This window comes from Hermetia illucens, chromosome 5, assembly GCF_905115235.1.
Source record: "Hermetia illucens chromosome 5, iHerIll2.2.curated.20191125, whole genome shotgun sequence".
NCBI classification, from domain to species: Eukaryota; Metazoa; Arthropoda; class Insecta; order Diptera; family Stratiomyidae; genus Hermetia; species Hermetia illucens.
This window is the reverse complement of record NC_051853.1, coordinates 55,410,915-55,436,460: the sequence shown is the minus strand read 5'-3', so window position 1 is coordinate 55,436,460 and position 25,546 is coordinate 55,410,915. Positions and strand designations below refer to the sequence as shown.

The 25,546-nt window shown below is 40.1% G+C and overlaps 2 protein-coding genes across 5 annotated transcripts in view; one reads left to right on the top strand and one right to left on the bottom strand.

The window, feature by feature from the left end:
- LOC119656907 (kelch-like protein 30) overlaps window positions 1–25,546 on the top strand; it is a 50,943-nt gene that overhangs the window by 11,823 nt on the left and 13,574 nt on the right. The window lies entirely within an intron of this gene.
- Window positions 4,970–24,432, bottom strand: LOC119656906 (kelch-like protein 5). The gene is made up of 7 exons (XM_038063590.1): window positions 24,103–24,432; window positions 23,926–24,022; window positions 17,988–18,227; window positions 10,715–10,821; window positions 10,088–10,652; window positions 5,302–5,521; window positions 4,970–5,211 (listed from the first exon to the last, which is right to left on the bottom strand). The coding sequence occupies exons 1-7, from the start codon at window positions 24,196–24,198 to the stop codon at window positions 5,058–5,060; spliced, it is 1,479 nt and encodes a 492-aa protein (XP_037919518.1). The 5' UTR covers window positions 24,199–24,432; the 3' UTR covers window positions 4,970–5,057.

Here is a 25,546-nt window from a genome sequence, read left to right as displayed (position 1 = left end):
TCCGCATCCACAGTGTTCTCCAGATCTGGCCCCCAGTGATATTTTCCTGTTCTCATACTTCAAGAGAATGCTCGTTGGAAAGAAATTTAGCGTCAATGAAGAGGTAATCGCCGAAACTGAGGCGTATTTTGAAGCTAAGAATAAATCGTATTATAAATATTGTATGATCACTATAAACATTGTATCGCCCGGAAGGCAACTATATTAAATAATAAAATCAAATTTTATAGAAAATGTTCTTCCTATGTTAGCCTATGAACTTTTTAGTCCAACTGTTAGAGTGAGGCAGGACTGATTTTTAGAAACTACACAACCCAAAAATCTGGAAAATCAAGGCCATGTGCTTATAGGCCTCAAAATATGTCTCATTGCTACATCCGCTCAAAAAAACTTACCAATAGTAAAAGTTGCAGCACTATACAGAACAGTGTCGCGCAAAATACTGCTAAATTTTGTGGAAATCCGGCTATTAGTATCAAAGTTATAGCAATTCAAACTTATCAATCTCAAATTTATCGCACTCTAATACGTGTATGACGTTATCATCATATATAGTGAACACATATGGATGGCATATGATGATATTTCATTTTTCCTTTTTATTTTTTTTTAGTTATTTGTATATCAGTATCAAGACAGACATGTGTATAGACATATTAAGGAATATTTTGAATTTTTAGATGTATTCGAGTGGAAAATGTCTTCTCACACAAGATGAACATCGAATTGGTGGACCTCGGCGCAAAGCCGGAATGTCTGGAGTTCCTTATTAAGGCAAGCCTAGACCGGATACCGGTTGTTGCGCCGTTGATGATGATGATGTTAATTAATATTGTGGTCAGCCGGAGTCTGCATCGAAGAATTTTGTTAGTTGGTTTTTTATCTTATATCTTTACTTAAGCGCTACATTGATTCATTGTCATTTGGATGAATCTAATCAGTTTCGTTGGCACTTCCAATTTAGGAAAAACTGTGTACACTACCGATCGATTGAAATTGTCGCATGCTTCTTTGAATTCAACGAAAATTTACTGGATATTAATGTTATATTCCCAATACTTCTTCAGTATCTGATCAGTCATTGAAACGCTTCGGTCATGATGCTTCCAAGGCAGATGCGGGGCAGTTTCTGACCTGCACTGGACGAAAGCACAAACTAGGTTCGTTTCTTATTTTTAAGGTACTTTGATTTTTAACTGGAGATTGCCCATGAATTTCAAGTCCTGGCGACCAATATTGGTAGTTTAGTGTAGGTTAGCAGCCCCATATCGATCGCGGATATCCTCATTTCGGATGTAGTCAAAACGTGTCACGCCACTAGTGCAACGTAACATCTTCGTCTCCATGACCTCAAGACGCCGTTCATTGTCTTTTATAGTGGGCCAATACTCAGAACCATAGAGAGCGACACGATGGACGGCATTGCGGTAAATTTTAGATTTGAGATGTTCGTTGATACGTCGATCACAAAGAACACCAGTTGTGGAATGCTACTTCATCCAGGTTGCGTTAATGCGTGAAGCAATTGCATAACGCAGTTCTCCATTGGCTGATAGCATTGACCCGGGTTCTGGGCAGGTTACTGCGCTGGCAGTGATTGTGCCTGTCTCATAGGGATCGGTCGTCAAAAATTCAGTTTTATTTAGATTCAATCTAAAACCGTGTTGCATGAGGCGATCATTCCATTTTTGGACAAGTTGCTCGAGATCAGTTTTGCTATTTAACGTCTAATAAACATTATCTAGATAATGCAGTGCATAGAGCGCTGGACGTGGGCTGTTTCGTGTGACAGTGTCCATAACAATAACAAAGAGGAGTAGTGAGAGGAAGGTTCCTTGATGAACATCAGCAGGGGCACGAAGCGGTTTTCATACCACCGCCACACTTCGAACTTTACTTTTCGGATCGTGGTAGAGCAATTTAATCCAGTTCTTCTGACAATAAGTGCTGCTCTAGATCCAGAAATGCAATGTAAAGGCGGAGATGCTTCTCACGGTGTTTCTCCATGAGTAACCGCGCAGGGTGTATTACGTCAGTAGTTCCGCAGTTCTTGATAAGGTCTTCTTGATTCATGGTTATTTGAACGATTTTGCGAATACGGCTATCAAGAATGCGTTCAAAAATGTTTATGGTATGGAACAGCAACCGGATTGGACGGTAGTTTGAACATCGTGGTAGGCTACCTTTCCTTTTCCATATTGGAACTGTGGTACCTTCTTGCCAGTCAGATGGTGTCCTACCTTCCTCAAAAGCCCGGTTGAATGATTCAGTCCAAGCTCTTCGTTTTCTAGAGCTCAGATTCAATGTCGCCAACCCAGTTCAGTTTATTGTAAAGATCTTTTTAATCGACCGCTCGGGTAACATGGATCGCTTTCTTTGATTCACGATTGGCGTTCTTCTAAATTTGCCAATTGGTCCGCATTTGGGTTAGAGGCGCTTCTTTTTACGGACTTTTATTTGAACATCGTCATTCCAAAGTCAAGTATCTCGGTTGATGAACCGGCATTGCAGTCCACGACGCTGGTAAAATGTCGGTGTCTTATGAGAATATAGTCGATTTCCTTTTTACTATTCCCACTATAAAATATAGAAAGACGAGACAATCATTTGATGAGCAATGCATTCACAATTACAAGAACATGGTTATCCGCAAAATCGACTATACGCTCGCCTTTTTTCCCGCATGGCACCTATTGCCATCTGCTTTTCATCCACATGACCATTAATGATCATATAGTCATCAGCAAGCAAGTTACCGATTTTTATATCGAGAAGTTGGCCGAAGGCATCCTTCTCGACATCAGTTGACTTGTCTGTGGTGTGAAGTGAATAGTGCGATCAGCTGATATAATGGTGAGCTTCATCATCAAATTGTTCGACTCATTCAATGACCTCACGGAAATCCTCAGAGATGGCAATACCAACATTGTATTGAGTGTGTGGGCTAAAAAATAGAGAAGTTTTTTAGCCATTTTTACTAAATTGGCCTTCTATGTCACAGTTTTTGGCACCAGACCATCGGTTTTCTTGTAAAGCGTGAATATCAATGCGCCTTTTTCGAAGGGATTCACAAGAGCCATTGGTCTTTCCAGTGAGGGTGCCAATATTTAGCGTACAGACGCTGTTTTGCTCTGACTAATTTACTTACGTCCATGCATTAAGAACCCTTGCCCATTTCTCGACAGAGCCGGGGCCCGTCCTGCCGCATCGGCTGATGTGAACGTATTTTTTCGAGGCTTATGACTCAACACGGTCGTTTTGTTTTTAACGACATTGGTTGGCACAAAATTTCGTGATTCTAGGGTGAATTTAAGGGGGATTTTCCTGTCAATTACTAAAAATTATAGCAATGTACTATTATTAACTTTATTTGAACAGGTATCGAGGGTATGGAGGGTATTTCGGAGCGTTTGATTTTTTTCAGATTTTTCGGTAGTAGTATCCAAGACAGAGTATTTACGCATACTAAGATGAGAAAGGGGAACGAAACAGAGGCGAACATTTTTCAAAAATCTAAAACAGTCTGATTGCATGAAAGATGTTCCAACGAACCACTCCAGTCAATTAACTAACTGAAGTTCTCGCAGAGGGCAGGGCAGGGCAGGACGGGTAGTTAAGGACATAATGGGGACAATGGAAAAATGCTGCTTAACGACAATTAAAAGAACACTCCCCGTGAGTTTAGCTGATATTCGCATAACACGATCGTAACCAATGGCAAAGCAATCATTGAAGGGTTCTCCATTGTGTATTCTAGAATCGAGCCAAGTTTTAGATATACAGATGATGTCATGCATTGTAGATAAAATCCGGCGGCTTGGTTCTGAGGCCTCTCACATTTTGGTAGTATAAAGATAAAGGCGACGCCTCGAGACAAACAATTGTTTGGGAGCTATAAGGCGATGCGTAAAGGTAAATTAGGCGTGAATGTAATAGTAGGTTAATTTGTTGCCATCTTTTCTTTTGAAGTCTGCTGCTCCGATGGCGTAGAGCAAGTTGAAACGTGGCTTACGTTTAAAGTCACTTGTCATTCAGATCACTCATCGCATTGACACCTTTAGGAAAACTCTCTTGGACTGATTTTCTCATAGAAATCTGTATCCGAAGTCCCCGTTGGGCAATAATATTGCACAATGGTGATGCTCCTTAACATGATATGAAATCTTCCTGTCGAGATTCTATCAGAAACCGGATCACAGGTCAAGAAGGCATGCCATATGGTTGATCCAACACGATGATATACGCTTACTTTAGGCTTTCCGGAGTACAATAGGACAGCCTCGTAAGAGAGAGAGGAGTTCTCCCAGAATCCCATCATCTAACTTCACTTAATCCCAGAATGTCCTACAGGCTAGAACTCACGCTTAAGTTAAAAAAAGCGATCATTGTGGACTTTTAACGATAAGCTGGGAAAACTAAAACAGGCTTAGAGTCGTCTTTGTCCGCCAATCTGTTTAGTTATTTTGCGCTTTGTACCGTTTCATTGATCATTGTGTGCGGATACTTACCCCTACATTTGGTGGTTAATCCCAAGTAAAGAATACATTGGTAGCCATCATTGAAAGTAGTATGATGACTCTAACCGTCAGCAGCACATGTTTAATCTCACACAGAAATATGTAGACGGGCAAGAATTAGCAGACGTTCAGCTTGTAGCTCCTTCAATATCGAGATTTGGAAACCAATTATAGTCCGTTTCTTAACCGAGGTTTTGTTGATGGTTTCGACGAAGAGTCGTATCTTGCACATATAGAAAATTTGAGATGCGTAACTCGCAGACATAATGACCCGTATTTTTAGCTGGACCAGCGCTGCTAGCTGGAGTCTTTGTCCACTTTGACGGCCGCTACATGGTCCGTTACAACAAACAATTCGCATTACCTTTCCTAACTCCTAATAGAAAGCTGTTAGAGCCCTTAAATTCTCCTGTTCTCCTGCTAATGAATTTTTAAAATGAAACGCTTAGAGCTGCTGTTTTCACATAATCTAGACCAAATACATCATTCTTTCGTATATTTTTTTCTGGACCAGATAAGAATAAAAAAAATTCTTAGACTTTATTCTTTGTAACTAACAATAAAAGGAAAAACAAATTTCTTCTTGGAAACTTTCGAGTAATTGTTTGTTTCCGGAATGTAATGGCTGATGCCACCTTCATCGAGGGCAATATACAGTCGATTGTCACATGAAGCAATTGTTCCAAATTTTGAACTGAAATGTGTATATTAAAATATTACAAACGTTGAAAATACCTGCTCTGTGTACTTGAATATTCTATAATCTATGTAGTTGTGTACTCACTATTTTTGTTCTAGTCTGCTTGTAAGCTGCCTTGGTTCATAAGTGTACAATGAATGTTCCCAATGTTTGTAATAAATTTTATCAAATACCAAAGCCGCTGTACAACCCATGTCCCGATCAGGATCTTTCCCGGCCTGAGTCCAGACACCTTCTCGAGGATCATAGCGCTCTACAATACCTCCTCGAGGATCATCACCTCCAAAAACATAAATTGACGAGTCTGAAATGTAAAAATAAAATAAAGCAAAACATAAACTTGGAACTTATAGAAAAGTTCACCAACTGTGGTTAGTGGCAAAAACCAGACAGACAGAAAAATTGCCGTATATGCCTTTGTAACACGAAAAGTAAGTATTTGAGATCTCCACTGCTCAATGAAAGAGTGTTCAAACGTCTGTCGTTTAATGACGAGGTACAGTCTGCTTCTTCTTTCTCTTCAGCCTTTGTCCCATTCACAAGCGGGGTCGGCTCGTCGTGATCGATGAGTTCGTGTGGCACACGATCAAACGCTTTCTCTAGATCCAGAAAGGCAATATAAAGAGGGCGATGCTTCTCACGGTGTTTCTCCATGAGTAACCGCGCAGCGTGTATTGCGTCAGTAGTTCCGCAGTTTTGGACAAATCCGGCTTGATCCACGGTGATTTCAACGTTTTGCGAATACGGTTGTCAAGAATGCGTTCAAAAATCTTCATGGTATGGGAATGTAATCGGATCGGACGGTAATTTGAACATTCTGCTGGCCTACCTTTCTTTTTCCATATTGGAACAGTGGTACTTTCTTGCCAGTCAGATGGTGTTCTTCCTTCCTGAATAACCCGGTTAAAGAATTCACTGAACCACAGTGTTGGGTCCCAGCTCTTCGCTTTCCAGGGCTCAAATGCGATGTCGTCAGGTCCTGTGGCTTTCCCCGATTTCATTTGTTTTATTGCCTCCTCGACTACAGTTGCGCTGACAGTTAAGCCCTTGAGTGTTTAACGTAGGTACCTGTCGTGGAGACTTAATCCTACGGTCCTCTTCAGACATGAATTGATTTTGTGACCACAATCAGAGCCCCGCTGAGACAAGCAAAAACGGTACTAGTCTATACCAGTGCATGGCTTAGCATTCATACTGGTGGATGCAAGATTACCTGAATCTCTACCGAACTAAGGAGTACGGCACCCGTGTTCAAACGCTACACCACGACGAGGCCCGAAGGTCTCTTCTCGCTTGAGCACAACCACCATGAAACCCCCACTAGGGGGGCCAACCGCAAACAACCGAGCTGTACTCACATACAACGGGAGTTCATCCGAAGTATGAGAGTCCAGGGGCTATCCCGGTTCCCATGGTATTTGCCTACTGCATCACGGCCGGCAAATCAAAGTGAGTACAGCGTCTCTCGGTGCCACCACTATGGAGGTTCTCCTCGTCCACTTGGTTTTGGTTTGGCCGACAGGGTTGCCGTCCCGTCTTCCTCACCGCCACCTCTAAGCACCAGTTGCGCTGACAAGTGGAACTGGTCCAAATGTCGGCAATGATTGTGGAAGTGGAGGATGAGCAAATTCTTCAGTTAAAATCTGCTCGAAGTATTCTCACCATCTATCCGTTGCGGCTTGACGGTTGGTAAGCAAAGTACCGTTCTTGTCATTAAGGGGGTCATCCCGTGTGTCGGGTTGGAGAAATCGATTTTTTTTGCATGAATTGTATCTATATATAGTGGAGAATATGTGGGCAAAGGGATTTTCCGATATTCCGAGTCGTTCAGAAATTATAGTGTTAAACAGGTAAGGAGTTTGCAGCCGTGGCTAGAGTACTCGATGAGAAAGAGCATCGAATCTTTTTTTACCTGAGCCTTATAAATTCGAACATAGGTATAAATATAAAAAGATGGAAAACCAATCAATTGTCTAAACTTATTTGCTGTTTGGAATAAAAAGGATAATCCAGTCTAGAGTGAGCACTGAAAGGCCTTCAAGCTATACTCAGTTATAGTTTGTTGTAAGTATTGTGCTGTTTGTGTGTTCAGTGATTTTTTTAAATGGATCGTACGAAGGGAGATCGCTTTAACGTTCAACGTCATGCTCGCACTAAAAAACGAGTATTTCATGGGAATCGATACTTATCAAAGAAGAAAAAGGACTTCGCATCAACATCAGCAAAGAAACTTTTAGCAAGCATGGATGTTCCAAATGCGACAACTTTTGTATATTGTATATTGGATTTTGCTGGAGTTTTCTCCGGTACTTCTGCAAATTTCTACAAATAATAAAATATGCGTGGTAATAAAAAAGGAATGCGTAGGATATGTCGAGAAAAGAATGGGAACGCGGCTTAGAAATGCAAAGAAGAATCACAAAGGCATTGGTGGAAAAGGGGCTGGAAAACTTACTGATAAGGTTATTAATGACCTCACTACATTTTTTGGGCTAGCTGTTTGTCGACACGCAAATTCGATAGAAGGAGTGAAGCAAGAAATTTGGGCAACTTTCTTCCATAAATGTTCTAAAGATGAAAATCCTCAGCATCAAAATTGTCCAGCAGGCGAGGACAGTTGGTGCAAATGGCGCAAAGCTAAGGGAGAACTGGATACTTTCCACCACGAGAAGGCACCTTTGACTGAAGAAGTTCAGACAGTCATCAAACCAATCTACGAAGATTTGTCACGAGATGATCTCTTGAACAGATGTTTAGGAGCAGAGACCCAGAATAACAATGAGTCGTTAAATGCATTGATCTGGACTTTCGCTCCTAAACACCCTCATTCTGGGGCCAAGGATGTAGAAATAGTCACTTTTCTGGCTGTAATTATTTTAATGAAGGGTTCAATGGCATTCTCAAAATCCTAGTGACAATGGGATGTCAAGTTGTTTACATATGTCAGGTTTATGCCGACCGCCAAATGAAGCGCGAATTTGGCGAACGATGATCGACTGACCTCTCTAAAAGAGCCAGAATTGAAACCAGAGAGCAACAATCGGCCTTACAAGACTTTTTTGAAGAAACGGAAGGCGCTCTCTATGGACCAGGTATAGCAGATTAATAGTGAGTTAAAATTTTACTGTTGATAATGACATTTAAATTTTCAAATGCGTTTTTCTCGAAACTGCATCTTGAAAATCGGCTGCCACCATAGCTCAAAATCTATCCAACCAAATTCTTGGAAATTTTCACGACTTCTTGAATACATATTTCTACGGTCCGCAAACTAGGATAATTGCAATCGGACAGGTCGTTTTTTTTTTTATTCATAAAAAAAGCCGTAAAAAAACACCAAAATCCAAAAAATTAAGTTTAAAAGTCCACCAAAAATTTACCTTTTGATATTTTCTAATTATCCTAGTTTGCGGACCGTAGAATATTGTCCACATTAAAATGCCGTTTAGTTTTTTTTCTTCAGATGAACACAGCGCCCTCCAGCGTGGCAGCAGAAAAACACCTTTTTTTGGAGATGGGTGCATAAATTGACACGAATTCCGAAAACTAGCTAAGATATCAAGCTGAAAAATTTATCACATATACTAAAGATATCAATAAACATATGGTGGAAAAATCAAGTTTCTATCTTTATCCAGTCCTCTAAAATAATTTTTCAAAAAAAGGCAAAAAAAAAAAAACGGCCTTCACACGGGATGACCCCCTTAACGCAACAGAAATGTTCGATATCCTGTGTACGTTCGTTACGACTTTTAGCAAGTCTCTCACCATCCCGAGTGTCCAATTTATCGTAAAGATTTTTGTAATGGTTCGCTCGGGTGACAGCGACCGCTTTCTTTGCTTCTCGGTTGGCATTCTTATAAATTTGCCAATTAGCAGGCGTTTTATCGTCGAGAAATTTGTGGTAGAGGCGTTTCTTTTCACGGACCTTCATTTCAACATCATCATTCCAAAGCCAAGTATCTCGGTTGATGTACCGCTTACCCGGCTTGGTGACCCTGAGGGTTGCGGAGGCCGCTTTGTGGATCGTGTCTTTCATTTGGTTCCATGATTCCACTTCCAATCGTATGTGTGAGATTGTTTCTTCTTTCTTCTTACCAAATCGCCCGCCACCATTTAATGCGCCGCGGGCCAGTGCGTTCCTCACGCTGTTTTATCGGTGGCTTAATTCGCAGGACGGCAATCAACGGCGGATGTTGAGGTGTGATGATCTCATAGGGAACGACTTTGCAATCAGTGACAGTGGTAAAATATTGGCGTCTAATGAGAATATAGTCGATTTGCGTTTTACTGCTCCCACTATAAAATGTAGGAATATGAGACAATCGTTTGATGAACCATGTATTCGTAAGTACAAGCTCATGGGTGTTCGCAAAAGCGATTATACACGCTCGCCACCCTAATTGCGCGCTCCTAACCCCTTTCCTCCATGGCACCTGTTACCGTCTGCTTTTTCACCCACATGACCATTAAGCTCGCCGGCAATGATAATATAGCGAGGTACAATCTGCCTACAGATAAAATACTAATAAAAGAATTGGAGAGAAAACAAATCGTTAAAAATAGCATTTCCCAACCTTAAGGAAGACCGACGCTCAAGCTAGCTTTGAAAGGAAAAACTTTCTCATTACAGCAATTAAGCGGAGATCTTCAGTAGTGATATATTGTAAAGCACCCGGAGATAGCGAGATAGGCATTACCAGAGCAGTATTTCGAACAGCTTTTGCCATTTTTGTTGGGAGAGTTCCACACATCTAGCTCGGCGGGAACAATGAAACCGCAGGTGAAACTTTCTCAGCAACAGCGAATTTGCAGATTAAGCGACAGAACATTAAAGAGAAATCAGACAAAGAATTCAAAATAAACTTACTATAGTAAATCACTCCAGGGGACGCTCTATGTTCCTTCATCGAAGATAAGTTGTGAAGTTGTCCTGTTTGGAAGTCATAGCACGAAACCGTACTATATGCAGTGAATTCCTTATCGTAACCTCCAACTATATACAATTTATCATCTGCTACGCAAACTCCAGGTTTTCGCCTTAATACCAGACAGGGAAACTGGCTCCATTTTCTGCATTCAAAATCGTATTTGAAACCGAACTCTCTGAGTGTTTTACTGCTTGAACCGCCTACAGCATAAAGGCCGTTTTTATAAGTTGCAGCTGAAAATTGCTTACATTTCGGTGGTCTTGACATAACTGATAACTTTTTGCTTTTTAATTCAACTACATGCACTTTTGGCGAACGATCCGGAAAAATAAATAATTTCTGGTCCGCAATTTCTTTAGTTAACGTTCCAACCTTAATGTACTTTGATGAGAGGTCGTACATGTGAGGACATCGTTGCACGGCATCTTGTTCTATCCAACTTAGAATAGATTTGAATGCATGTTTCGGATGGGAGTCGTAAACAGCCTTAAGGACGATTTCTAGCTGAAAATGAAATATTATAATTGACTAGAAAAAAATATAAGAGCATTTTTAATTTGATTTACCTCGTCCACCGGCAATTCTTTTATTCTATTCGATTCGTATATTTTGTGGAAATTTTGCTTTAAGGATTGTGATGATAAACCGTAGAGCTCGGTAAGTCCATATTTATCTTCAAAATGAAACAAGTAATTAGCAATTGGGTAGTTTCTGAACAGGCCTACTACACTTTAATGTCTAAATGCCCAACTTTCATTGCCCTTTGTTCAAATAATATTAAACGTCGTTTCAAAAAGTACCGCCAAGAGTCTTTAATTAGTTGCTCCGCATGAGTAGTTCAAGGGAAAAAGCATACCATAAATCGTAAAATCATACTATTCACTACCCCTAAAAGCACAATAAGTGAGGCCATAAACTGGTGTGCATACATTTTTTCGGCTTTGTTAAAAACAAATATTTTCATTTTTATTCTAATACACAGTTTTCTTCGTGGTCTATTACATATTGCCAACGGGTTGGCCGAAATAAATTTCCCGGTTTGTAAATTTCAGATGACTTAGATTAGAAGAAGTTCAAGTGTGGTTTTTGGAGCACCTTCGTTGAAAAAAATTATTGCCCAGAGAGTGAAACAAGTAGAAATCTGATGAGCGAAGTCGAAGGAACACGGAGGTTGGGGGTAACGTTAATTCGTGCCAAAAAGGCACATTTTTGTGATTTTTTCTGATGACACAGTTAAAATAGATTTATTAAAACCAATGGTACATTAAAGTATAAGAAGAATATTGTGTAAAATCTTCATGAAGAAATATAAAAAAATAAGGCAATGGCAGCAATTATTCGGAATCGTCTCCGAAAAAAATAGAATTGTGGTGCCCCTCATAACTTGGTGCTAGATTATCTGAAATCAAAAAAATCACAGTTCTTTTAGTAGATGATTGCTTTCTTCAGGTAATGCTGTGAGGATTTTTCGAAATTTAAATTTTTCACTTTGAGAAACAACGTAACTGTACGAATTGACGAGATTAATGAATTACAGCCAATTTTCAACAAATGCAGTCGACGATAACAAATGCATTCATTGATGTCCACCATTAACGTATCAAGCTGAGATTACTGCCATCAGATCGTCTAAAAAAGGAAGTAATGACTGCTAATCGCTGGCAAGAATATTGCTGCAATATATAAATTATTGACAGCCAAAGTTGGAATTGAAAACAATCAAATGCTTTTCGAGCTGTGACTGCCTTCGATTACGGATGATGCCTTTGATTTTTTCAATGTAATTGCGTACCCAACATTGATCAATGAACGATGTGGATTCTCCAAACAGCTTATTGCCATTTGACTTAATCGAGATCACAAGTATATATGCTGAACAAACCAGAGTTGAAAGCCTGTACAGCAACAGCTGAGGTGAACTATGTTTCCGATCAACTTCACCCAATATACAGTAGGCAATTCGAACTAGGAAAATGAGTATATTTAACCATGCCCCGGTTATGCAAAGTTACATAGAGTGAAAAGGTATCATTTTGGAAACAGCTTCAAATTAACAATGAATGGGTCTTTGCTTTACCACAACCCTTTACACAGCGTGTACTAGTCAAACCATAAGGTCAGGCGTAAGTTGAGACGCAGCTTGGTGAGGTCACTCACCGTGACTTTTTGTGAAACAAGGAAATAAATTCAACAGCGAATGTTCGCATACAGGTTGACGTGACACGTCCATGAGCTGCGAAGGTTTGTTCATGCCGCAGTTTTCACTAGTGACTGTGGCCTGCGTCGATTGAAAATTAGCAAATATTGACTCCTTGATGAGTACAAGTAATTCAAAAAAATGCTCATTGAAGATAGTTTTTATATTTCTCATTAAAAAAATCGTCTTTAACCATTAATTCATTGTATTTTGCAAAAGCTTCTAGGAGATATTGTTGCAACCAGATTTTGAACTTAAAAACAATTGTATGTATATAAACATCCCATCCCATTATTTTGACACAGCGGCGATAGAAATGCGCCTTAACTTTCTCTCCACGTGCATTTCAGCTCCTGTTTTCCTGCTTCACTCTATGCTACCCTGTGTCCTGCCACCTTACAGTCGACGTTCATGGATTCAATTTATTACGACCCAAGCATGACACATCCGTTGGCCGAATGTCGTACGCAAAGACCAGAGTGAATTTGACTATCCTTCAACATACACACTAATGAAACTATTCAAAAAGGTCAAACTGCCAACATCAGCTGTGTGGATCACGAACCAGACCAGATACACTTTCTATCGTTATTGATTGGACATCCATTCTAAGGAAATAGGATGTTTATAGCTCTAGTTACTAGATTAAAAATTTTATTTTAATTTTCGTAATATCCACTGTAATTAAATCACAGATAGATGTAGATTCATTCCAAAATATAGTTGTTTTAAATTTCAAAATTCTTAGCGCATCAAATATTTCTGTTTCCATGTCGCTTTCGTATTATCATAACATACTCATGCATATCATATTTACGTTGTCAATTGTTCTATTTCCATTATCGTAACATCATCATTATCAAAGGCGCAAAAGCCGATATCCGGTCTAGGCCTACCTTAGTAAAACAATCTCCAAACACCCAGGTTTTGCGCCGAGGTCCACCAATTTAATATCCATAAAAGCTGTGTGGCGTTCTGACCTACATCATCGCTCCATCTCAGGCACGGTCTGTTCATCTTCTTTTTCTACCATAGATATTACCCATATTGACTTTCCGAGCTGGATCATCCTCGTCTGAACGGATTAAGTGATCCGCCCACCGCAATGTGTTAAGCCGTATTTTATCCACGACCAGACGTCGGGGTATCGCTCATAGATTTCGCCGCTATGTGGATTACGGAATCGCTCACCCTCATGTAGGGGGCCAGAAGCTCTTCGGAGGATTCTTCTCTCGAACGCGGCCAAGAGTTCGCAGTTCACTAACAACCCAGGTCTCCGAGGAATACATAAGGATTGACAAGATAGTCTTATATTTCGTCTTGCCTTCATTAATGTGCAGCCCGAGATCTCGCGCCGCTTGCTCGATCTGGATGAAGGTAGACTGTACATCTCTGGTTGTTCTTTTCATAATGTCAATATCGTCAGCGTAGTCCAGTAGTTGGGTGGACTTGAAGAGGATGGTGCTTCTTGCATTGTCATCTGCATCGTGAACAACTTTCTCCAGGGTCAGGTTAAACAGGACGCACGATAGGGCATTCCCTTGTCGTAGACCATTGTTGATGTCGAATGGGCTTGAGAGTGATCCTGCTGCTTTTATCTGGCCTCGCACATTGGTCAGGGTCAGCCTAATCAGTCTTATCAATTTCGTCGGCATGCCGAATTCTCTCATGGCTGTATACAGTTTTCCCCTGGCTATGCTCTCACAGGCGGCTTTAAAGTCGATGAAAAGATGTTGCAACTGATGGCCATATTCCAACAGTTTTCCAATCGCATGCCGCAGAGAGAAAATCTCGTCTGTTGCTGATTTGCCTGGATTGAAGCCTCTTTGGTATGGGCCAATGACGCTCTTCGCGTATGGGACCTAACCTAGCAAGATAGCGGACAATATCTTATAGTTGGTACTCAGCAACGTGATACCTCTATAATTGCTGCACTGCGTGATATCCCCCTTTTTATATATGGGACAGATAATACCTCGTTGCCGGTCGTCAGTCTTTAATTCGCTGCCCCACATTTAGAGCATTGGTTCAGATTTCATTTTTTTGCTAATTAAGAAACCTGCTCCGATCACATGGTTTACTGGATGGCCGCTATAATATATGGTGTAGTGTCTCTTCTCCGGGAAACCGCTCTCCCTCCATCGTGTCTCTTGCAGTGCTGTTACATCAGCCTTATATTGGGACAAGGTATCGGCTACCTGCTGAGAAGCATTCGGTCTGTATATGGAGCGCATGTTCCATGAGAAAATGTGCAAATCATAATTCCTTTGTCGTTGCCAAGTTCGTCGTTTTAAAGTCCATCCTGTCCGAGTCTCCTTCTGTGGCTTCGTAACATCGGTTGTCAGCCCTACCCAACCCTCAACCTGGAGCACCAATTGGTACAATTTGTCCCGTTTTTAAGCTTAGGAGTTTTTGAAACGCTGCAAATCTCTTTCATTCGTCTAGATGACATATGATTATCATATTCCTTAAACTAGACAAATTGTATATAAAAGCGAATTATTACAATTAAGAATTAGATTCATTTCTGCAATTCAAATGGCGACATCGGCATTGTTTGATTTTGAGCCCTTTTGGTGCCTGATACATAGAACTGACATCAAGATATCATCATAGCCACGGTATATTGCATCTTAGGCATTGGGAAGTTTCTATTTCTCTTGTAATTAAACATTTGATACTCAACATTCAAGTTTAAACAAGGGACACTTTGAAGTGAAAAACGCGATTTTTTAACAAAAAAATCTGCTAAATTATTACTACAAAATAAAAAATATTAAATCAGAGAACTTATACTCGGATCAACATAAGAACCTATATTATCACTTTTACATCTGCGCTTACTGAATTGTTCGTTGAGATTTGGAATTTTAACTCGATAAAGCATTAGATATATGATATATTGCCATTATATGTCATTGTGTAAGTTTAGGTTAGGCTGAAAGGCAAGGGGGAACCCTAACTCCAAGTTCTCAGGCCTTTTATTGAGTTCCTTGTGCAAGCCTAAACAATTGTTTATTCAACGGCTTTTTGCTGACGGCTTTCGTAAAATTTTGCAAATTTGAAAACGTCTTCCAGATGCATAGAGTACACAGGTTCTTCGATTATAAAAATCTTCCCGAGGTGTCTTTCTCTAAGAAGGCTGAGCAGCATATGAAACGCAAGGCAGCTTCCCCTTCTTTCGCAAATTGAAGAGGAGTGTCCCATTAAAAGGCCTCACATGTCGGCAGGAATTCAAAATGGTCCATTCGGCCGCGTGAACACTTGCAACTTTATCAATCAGACTAGACTTGACACTAGGCGCTCAAGCCAAATTGTAATGATTTATGTGAGTTGGTCGATGGCCAAAAGATCATCCTGTGTGGCCGGAGTGGGCCAAGAAGGCGTAACTATTCCATAAACCTAAAAAGTTGGTGAAATTCACCGTGTAAGTCTGCCTGTAAATACTGAAACTCCACCGAAGTGTTCCGCGCTTGCTTGTCAGGCTTGGGAATGTGGAAGATCCTTTGAATACTTAGCGGATTTTCCCCACTAACCTACCACCGAACCCCAAGATATATTTATTTAGTAGGTAGGATTGTCCGAGCTTAAATGCTTGCCACTTGGTCCTAGTATTAAGTAAAATTTAGCATCTGCCGAGATTGTGATAACTCGGATCAAATTTAAAGTGAAATAATAATGGCAGAAACAAAAGAAAATGATGGCGAAATTAAAAATAATAAATAATGGAATAAATACTAAAAAATAAAATAATATTGTAGTTAAAAAGTGAATGTGACAAATTAACTCAATCGAGAAAAGTGAATGATCAAGGAATGAGGGAACCTGGTATTGCAGTAAACCGGGACCAATGAAATTCTCCCTCCCTTCAGAGCTCTCAAGGGATGGATGGCTGAATTACCTACTAAAAGTCCCACACGACAGTTTTTCCCTGTTTCTAATTGTATTCGACATTGTCACACTTATTGTTTTACTTTACTTCATCAAATATTTAGGATGCACCGTTGTGAGACTATGCTCGAAAGACTCAACCTAAGGTGAATTTAATACTTGGAAAAGACTACAATTGGCACGCGTACTACTTCACATTTCAGCCATGTAGGCGCAATAACCAAAGTTAATGGCTAGTTTGTCGCTCGCACTCAATTTAAGCGCGCATGCACCCTAAGTTCTTATGTATGTTATGCCTTATAGGAGTAAACTGAATTTAAATTAATTCATATTCTCCTAAAAGTGCAAATGACGGCATTAGCGATATAATTCAACTCTTCGTACAGATTAACAACAGAAGAATCATAAACTGGCAATGCGCAAGTGGTCACATCAACATTAGCCCTACTACGTTCCAATGATGAAAAACTGACGGTATCATCGACCCAATGACACTTTCGATTCAGAATATGAACTTTTAAGAATAGCCTTCAGATTCATTGTTGCACATACCTCGACAACAACATGTACAGGCAACGGATTAGCTTTACCCTGTGATCCAACTTCGTAGAAGGCAATTTTCATGATAGTTATGTGATCCCCAAAAAACGGACAGTGCTTTGATTCATATAATAGTGTTGAATCCTGTCCGCAATTTGACGATGTTCCTGGAAATAGGCGCTCCGTTTTAAATCTTACAATGATCCACCAAGTTGACTATTTGCGCCACACTGTTACCTCGCCTCGGTTATTGCATGAAACTCACCTTCCTTTCTCTCAACCTGCCCGAGGAGTTTCCGGAATGTTTCGATGATTTGTAGCAAATAGCTTCACCACGGAACTCTTTAAAATCGTGATCATTCATATGCTTCAAATTCATTGATTTTCACTTGCTCTCCAGCTCACTCATGCTAGCGTTGCCTCAATAACATTTCCCAATTTACAAATTAATGTGCGGGAAATCAAATAAAACACAGATTCTAATATGATTTCGGAGGAAAACTATTTTCTATTTCCACGGAAAATTCGTCAGTAAATTGGATCCGAGATAGCAGCAGCACTTTGCTAAAGAAACGAGAAAATTTCCTTCCATGCATCGAATCTAACAAACTCTCTTCACAAAACCAAAAACAACCGCAAATAGTAATGCAGCTAGATCCCAATATCAGTATGCGCAATATTTCACTTTAGCCAGAAACAAGCGTTAGTAATGTGTTTCGTAATATGCAACACAATTAATTTATGCAAACAACAACAAAACAGGCTAATATGGTACAGGTTAAAATATTTAGTTTTAGTTGTTTTTTTTTTGGGGAAGTTAAAAGGTGAATAAATTTCGTAAATAGAATTGGAATGGTTGGCGTTGTTGTTATAAGATAAAGAAAATGAAATGATGCGGATGCCGAGAAGTCGCGGACATTATAAAATGCTGGGTCTGATCTCACCATTTGCACCGACTCTAAATAGAAATTTCAATGAAAAAAGGGATAATAAGAGGCCCTGCACAATTTTCTCCCCGGGCGCAAATTTTCTATCGATGACCCTGCGATTCCCTTATTACATCTGATGGAGGTATAAAACTGTTAACTTTTCAGAAACATATACATGCATAATTCATTCATATTTATAACTTAAAACACCTTTCCCACACCTTTTGGTAGTCATATCTTTGAGCCTCGATCATTAAATTTAATTAATTTATTCAAACTTACCTGCGAGAATGAGAATTTCAATAGAATTATTCTGATTCACATTATCCAATAGTGCCCGTTCACATTCTTTTTTTGCGTTTTCCATTTGTAAATAATCCAAATTCTGCAGCAGTAACCTGACATCTTTCAAAGCAACATTCAGTTTTCCCAAATACATGTAATCTAAAATTGCTGACATAACTGTCGGATTCGTTTCGTGAAGCAATTCAACCTTATCTTTTCCACTCTTGATGAAGGCATCTATTGGAAAAAAAGATTAAGGATTATCAAAATAATATAAAAAAGTCGAAAATCGAAAATTCGTTGCTTCAGGCGTGAAAGGTTTTATTTATTTTTTATGTAAGCATATTTGAGTGCAGAACTATTCCATTTGTACGTAGCCAGTAATGTATATCCATTTAGAACGCCAAATTATTAGTTCTTTAGTATGATATTGGTATTTAGTGTTTTGGATTGCAGTAAATTTACACATTGCAAAAACTCAGGAGATAGACCAGACAACTTCCAAATCGTGCTTGCAAAAGCAATAAGGTAGAAGACTCCGAAACTCTTAGCTTGAATATAAGAGGCTCGTAAAACGTTTGAAACGAGATTCTTTTAGAGCATACTGTGAGGAACTGGAAGGTGAGAGGGAGACTTCCAGGCTGTGAAGACTCCTTAGTAAGGATGAGTCGGCCAGGTTGGACTCTCTTAGAAAACCGGATGGTACTTTCCCAAACTCAAGAGTTGAGTCTATACAAACTCTCCTGAAAGTACGCCACCCGGGAGAACAGGTCTCAGAAGTGGGAGAAAAAGGATTGGGGGTTTCTGCAAACCTTTCAACACGAAAGTGGGGAATTTAGACACTGCGATAGAGGTTGTTACCAATGAAAAGGGGAGAGCTGCTATACTTTCATTTGAACACCTCAAAGCACCTGGCATGGATGGTATCTACCTAGCGATGCTATAGGAGGGTACAGAGCACTTAAAGCGACTTCTATGAAATATTTTTCGCAGAAATGTCTGGAGAGACTGGTTGAGCGTCACATTCGCGAGAAGGCACTAATGTCGCAACCACTAAATGAAAACCAACATGGTTACCAACGTAGAAAGTCCTGTGAGTCTGCTCTTCACTTTTTGGTTTCAAAGATAGAGGATGCAACTCTGAAAGGCGAGATCGCGATGGGGGTGTTCGTGGACATTGAAGGGGCGTTTGGTTGTGCGCCCTTCAAAAAGCTTTGTTGTGCCGGCAGAGAGCATGGTGTTGATGAAACTTTAATTAAGTGGATCTACTCTATGCAAAACCACAGATTGTTATGTCCTGAAGTGGGTGTTGATCGCTGCCTAACAACGGAAGCGACGAAAGGCTACCCTCAGGAGGTATGCGATTGCAGTCCTTTAATCACTTCAAAAATGGTCGAAAAATGTAGAAACCAATTAAATTCTGTTTTTAGATTAGAGAGGAAGCAGAATCCACGGAACATTTTCTATAAGAATGCCCCGCAGACATCGGATTTTTGGTGCTGATGTGTTACAACTGCAGCAAGTAGCATCACATCCACTAACGGAAATCTTGCGATGCATAAACGAACCCGGGATATTCCGTTAGACGGGGGAATCGAGTACAATGAATCACTAAGGCCTGAGTGCTCAGAAGTTTTGCCTTTCCCCCACCTCAAACACATACTCATTCACTCACACATCCCTTATATTGATGCCAAATTTCGTACTTCTAGGAAGTATGTAAGGGGGGTTCCGAGTAAAGTTCTAAAATATGCTAATATGCTATTATTAACTTTATTTGAGCAGATATCGGAGTGGAAAGTATTTGAGCCTAGATTTCACATAAATGCATCATTTTTTCGGATTTTTCATGTACCCTGCCGAAATGGTTTTGAGATTGGAAAGAGAGGTAAATATAGTTGGACTGAGTATAAACGCCAACAAAACCAAGATTCTCAATTTGGCAGGTCATCGCATTCGCCCTATCAGTATTAACGGGCAGAGCATCGGAGGCGTTGATCAATTTGTATATGTAAGAAGCTTGATTTTTGCTGGCATTGGCGCCCAATTGGATGCTTCCGACACCGGAAGTGGCAGTGAATAGGTAACACATAAGAAGGGGCTACAATTGCATTGCGGGCTATGTCATGCAGTGGAATCCACGATCCCAGAATGGCTATTGAGTGGGTCGCCCCAAAGGCACTTGGCGCAGAACAATAGAGAAGGAGTGCAAGCAGCTCACGAAATCGTGGAAAGAACTGAAACGCATTTTAAGTAACCGCGAATGATGGTACGTAGGTGTGGTTGATGCGCTATACCCCACCATGGGGTAAATGGCAACTATATAGAAGAATGTTTGCGCCAAATTGGCGGTGTCACACCATTCGAATTTGTTCGGACAGTCAGTATTAAATAGCAACAACATATCAAGCCGCTGAATCTTAGTCAATTGCACGAAACATTCTCGATGTGGGTGTCAGGACACTTGTATTGAGATTAACTTCCTAGTTGAAAGAGGAAATACGATGAAATAAGTTTTTGAAGAGATGTCATTGGTGCCTGAGAATTCTGCACTTCGGATATTTCACTAAGAAATAGAGACCTGTCAAAACGATCCCCGTCCGGGTAACTCAGTAGCAACAGTGAAAGAAGAACATATCCAGAAAAAAGAAGTAAAAATTTGCAAAAAACTGAACTGAAGATTTGATTACTTCCTTAAAGGGACCGGGGCAATGAATGGTTAGTATTATGCTAATTTATTGATTCTGCAAGACCCCGCGCCTGTTCACACTACTCAATTTGTAGATGCTTCAAAAGCTACGGCATTCACAGAAATAAACCGTGCACCTTTAAGGCTCCCAGTGACTTTTCCTTTTTAAGGTTTTTTGTGAAAGAAAACCTTATTAAAGTCGGTTCAATATATGTCTGTCACACCCGATTTACTCGGAAACCGTTAAACAGATTGTCAAGAAATTTGGTGAGAGAATGTGGTCTGTGTATCTCTTTACATGCATAGTGGCGCTATTTTGTGTTGAGTTTGAAGCGAGGCTCCTCATACATTCGATAGGAGGCTGTAATTCTTTTTTATCACCGAAAATGGTCATATGGAGTATTAAATGAACTGTCATTAGTACTTTCCGAAACTCATTTCTGATATTGGATAAAACATACGGGAGATAGGGCTCAAAATGTGCGCCCCAAAAAGGTATCGTTCTCAGAACCTACCCATCCGGAAAATGTGAAAAAATATATGATGCAATTGTATGAAATTTAGGCCTCAAAATACATCCCATTCCGATATCTACACAAATAAAGTTTAATAATAGTATATTACCATGTTTTTGGATTTATCATCCCAGAAGTACGGGTAGTAATCAATATAATAGACATGTGTGCACCTGATTACCAGTGGTTTTTGGTTTACGTACATAACATATATATTGCTTTTGTGCACGGAGTAAATTGGAAATGCGGGAAGATGCGTTAGATCAATTCAGCTGTGCGCATACATATATATGTATGGATTATCATGCGATAATATTCAAAGTTGGCGTATTTCGGATGAACATACATATGTGTATCTTGGAGTTCGCTAAAATATGACGAAATATTTTGTATTCTTAGCTATGTACGATTGGAAAATCGTGCATAGAGAATTTCTACCACAAGATGAACACAAAACTTTTATACCCGAAGCGCCCAGCTTCCGGTACCGCGACTTGTTTCAAATTTAAAAGGGTGAAGGTAGTCAAAGGGTAGTATAGGTTCCAGAGGGAAACGTGGGTTGGTACCCACGATGGAGCATAAAACCTGGGAAAAGCCTGCTGAACCAACTCCAACAGCTCTACTTCCCAACCTTATCTCCTCCTCCACGTGGTAACCGCTGGGAGCTATTTCTTAACGAAAAGCTGCAGACAGAGAAGGATGAAGGCGAGTCTCCCGCGCCTAAAAACAGGACAAATTGTACCAACTGGTCCTCCAGGTTGGAGTTAGGTAGGACTGACAACTCTACATGGAAAACAACTTGTTACGAAGCCACAACAGGAGCCTCGGACTGGACTGATAATACAATAATGAACCCGGCAACGACAGCGGAATAACGTTTTGCGCATTTTCTCATGGAACGTGCGCTCCCTGTACAGAGATGGAGCTACCAAGTAGCTAGTCGATACCCTGTCCCTGTAGAACGAACCCTCGAAGCTTGTGCCAGATAGGATGCCAAAATCATACTTGGAGATTTTAAAAGCCAAATAGGAACGGAGCTCGTATTCAGGCGATAAATTAGCTCACATAGCTCACATCTTATTTCCGACAGAATGGCCATATTGGAGCGATGGGTTGAGTACTTTGATGAATTACTGAAAAACCAGAACATCGGCGCGTTGGAGGTACCGTCAACTGAAGACGACGATTGCCACCACCAAATATACAAGTATCAGCTTAAAAATCATAAGTCGCCAGGTGCCGATGGAATTACAACCGAATTGGTTAAATATGGAGCCGACCAATTACATCGAGCGATTCATCAACTTATACTCAAGGTGTGGGATAGTGAATCAATGCCTGACGACTGGCAAAGAGGCATAATCTGTCCCATACATAAAAAGGGAGATATCACGCAATGCAGCAATTATAGAGGTATCACGTTTTTGAGTACGATCTATAAGATATTTTCGCTACCTTGCTAGGTCGGAACATCATTGGCCCATACCAAAAAGATTTCACTCCAGGCAAATCAGTAACAGATCAGATTTTCTCTCTGTTGCAAGCGATGGAAAAACTGTTGGAATATGGACATCAGTTGCACCATCTTTTCATCGACTTTAAAGCCGCCTATTATAGCATAGTCAGGGTAAAACTGTATACGGACGTGAGAGAATTCGGTATCCCGACGGAATTGATAAGACTGACAGATAAAAGCAGCAGGATTACAATCAAGACAATTTTACATCAACAACGGTGTAAGATAAGGGGAGACCCTATCATGCATTCCCTTTAACCTGGCGTTGGAAAAAGTGATCCATGATACTGCGGTAAATGCGAGAGGTACGATCCACTTTAAGGCCACTCAACTGGGAAGAACGACCCGACACGTACAAACTGCCTTCATCCAGATCGAGCAGGCAGCGCGAGATCTTGGGCTGCACATCAATGAAGGCAAGACAAAATATATGGTGGCAACGTCAGCACCAAAAACCAAAGATAGACTTCAACTTTGAGACCATTGATAATTTCTCCTATCTAAGGTCGAAAATCGCAACTGACAACAGCTACGATGAAGAAATCCGCGTACGGTTGTTGTCAGCCAACAGAACCTATTTCAGCTTACAAAAACTGTTCCGCTCGAAACGTCTCACCATAGGGTCAAAGCTCTTACTGTACAAGGCAATGATCTTGCCAGTCCTCATGTATCCCTCAGAGACTTGGATTCTTAGCAAGAAGAATTGTGAACTCTTGGCCGCATTCGAGAGAAGAATCCTCCGAAGAATTGTTGGCCCCGTACATGAGGATGGACGATTCCGTAGCCTACATAACGACGAAATCTATGACCGATACTATGACCGTCCGGTTGTGGATAAGATCCGGCTCAATAGGTTATGGTGGGCGGGTCACTTAACCCGTATGGATGAGGGTGATCCTCGGAAACGCCAAACGCGTGTCATGTATCCAATCACACCGCAATTGGGGCACCAACCAATAAATCACCATCCAGGGGATCACCCTAACGAGTCCATCAAACGACGTAGGGCCAGCTGTGAGTGATTATCTTTAAATAAAAGAAAACAACAACAAACACTAGATTCTGGCTTCACGGCGTCAGAATATCAGAAGAAGTAAAGGAAAATCATTGTCATTTTCGCCAAGTTACATATTGAAAACAATTTTTATATTATAATTTCCCCCCACGATCACTTTTGCCCTTTAGGTGTTTAATTAGAGAGAACCGACTACTCACCGTCGAACATCGCATTAAAAAAAGGACTCGCAGCTGATAAGACTGCGCGGTGAGCATCCAATTCCACATCGCCGATTTGCAATTTGATATCTGTAAACTTGAAGTGATTTCAAATTGAAAAAAAATCGTTCTCAACAGACAACAAATGACAAGTCACGATCGTGTGCACAAACTTACCCTTTTAAGTTCCCGAAGTTCAGCAAACACTTTGAAGAACTCAGTTGAACGTTTATCATTGACGATTTCTAAGTTTCCCTGATCTTTGGTAGTCATTTTTTGACCAACGCAACTTAACAATTTGCAATTCAAACAACCACAAGATGACCGAAAAGTACCGGAACCACACGCTACTAGGGTTGAACCACTGACATCTGATTTGGCGTCAAAACAAAACAAATCTTGGCAGTTTCTGCTTGTAAATTGTTGTTGTTAAAATAATGTGTACAGTGAGCAAAATTGAAATCTGGACACCATCGTAGCAGAAAAGGGTTGTATGTATATTGTTCATTTTTACGAGATTGTAAATTACGAAAAAGTATAAAATAAAACAATTACTAAAAGGGAATTACAAAAGAAACTGTTTTTTCGTAGACAAAATTGAAATACGGACAATGGTAAAAAATCGTAATAATGACATTAAAAACGCAAAAAATGCAGAAGTTATACAAGAAGTTACTCCATCTTACAAATAAATTCTAGTTAGCATATAAGTACTTATTTGGGGGAAGGGCTACCTACTGCCTTCATCACTGGCTCCCGAAATGAGTACATATATGGTAAATAAAATTTATTTGTAAAAAGGAGAAGCTTCTTGTTTAAAACTAAAACTACAAAAAAAAAATTAAAAACTTTTAGCATTATATACAGCCTTCAGTTTTCGTGGCATGGATTTGGAATGTTTTTTCCATTATTCAAGAAGACCTTCCATCGAGTATCTTTTGTTTGAAATGTAAAGCCTATCGTCGACATACTTCTGCAGGTTTTCAATAATATTCCAGTCCGAGGATTATGAAGAGGTTTTCAGTAGCTTCGGATAATTGAATACTACCCCGTGCGTGTTTCTCACGCTTATTGTTTCGTGTCTTTTTTTGACATATTTTGATATTTTTTAAAATATCGATGGACATATGTGCATCTATCTTTCCGTCTTTACTCCCTTTCTTAGGATGGTAAGCGAATTTCTATTTTGTTCACTGTATATGTGTGACAGTGTACTCTAGTTTTTCTATGGCTAGACATCCTTATTTTTAGTGTAACTGCTGGTGAAATGATCTTTCTATGTAGTAATTTAATTGCGAAAAAAAGGCGGGATAACTTTGAAATGGTAACTGTAACTGTCTATTTAAAATAAATTATGCGTGCGTTTCCTAGCTTCTGCGGTAGTGTGCGCCTATCATCAACTGCCTGGACAACGACCATTCTACTAAGTCACCTCAAAAGACCCTACTCCCCTATCATTCCACTCGATCAATTCGGTTTCAAAAACCTCAGATCCACCGAGCAGGCAATCCTGTACCTGCAAGACCATATCCTCAATCAACTGGAAAACAGGTATTGCACTGCAGCCTGCACCTTAGATCTCGAAAAGGCATTAGATTCAGTTTTTAAAGAAGGATTGCTC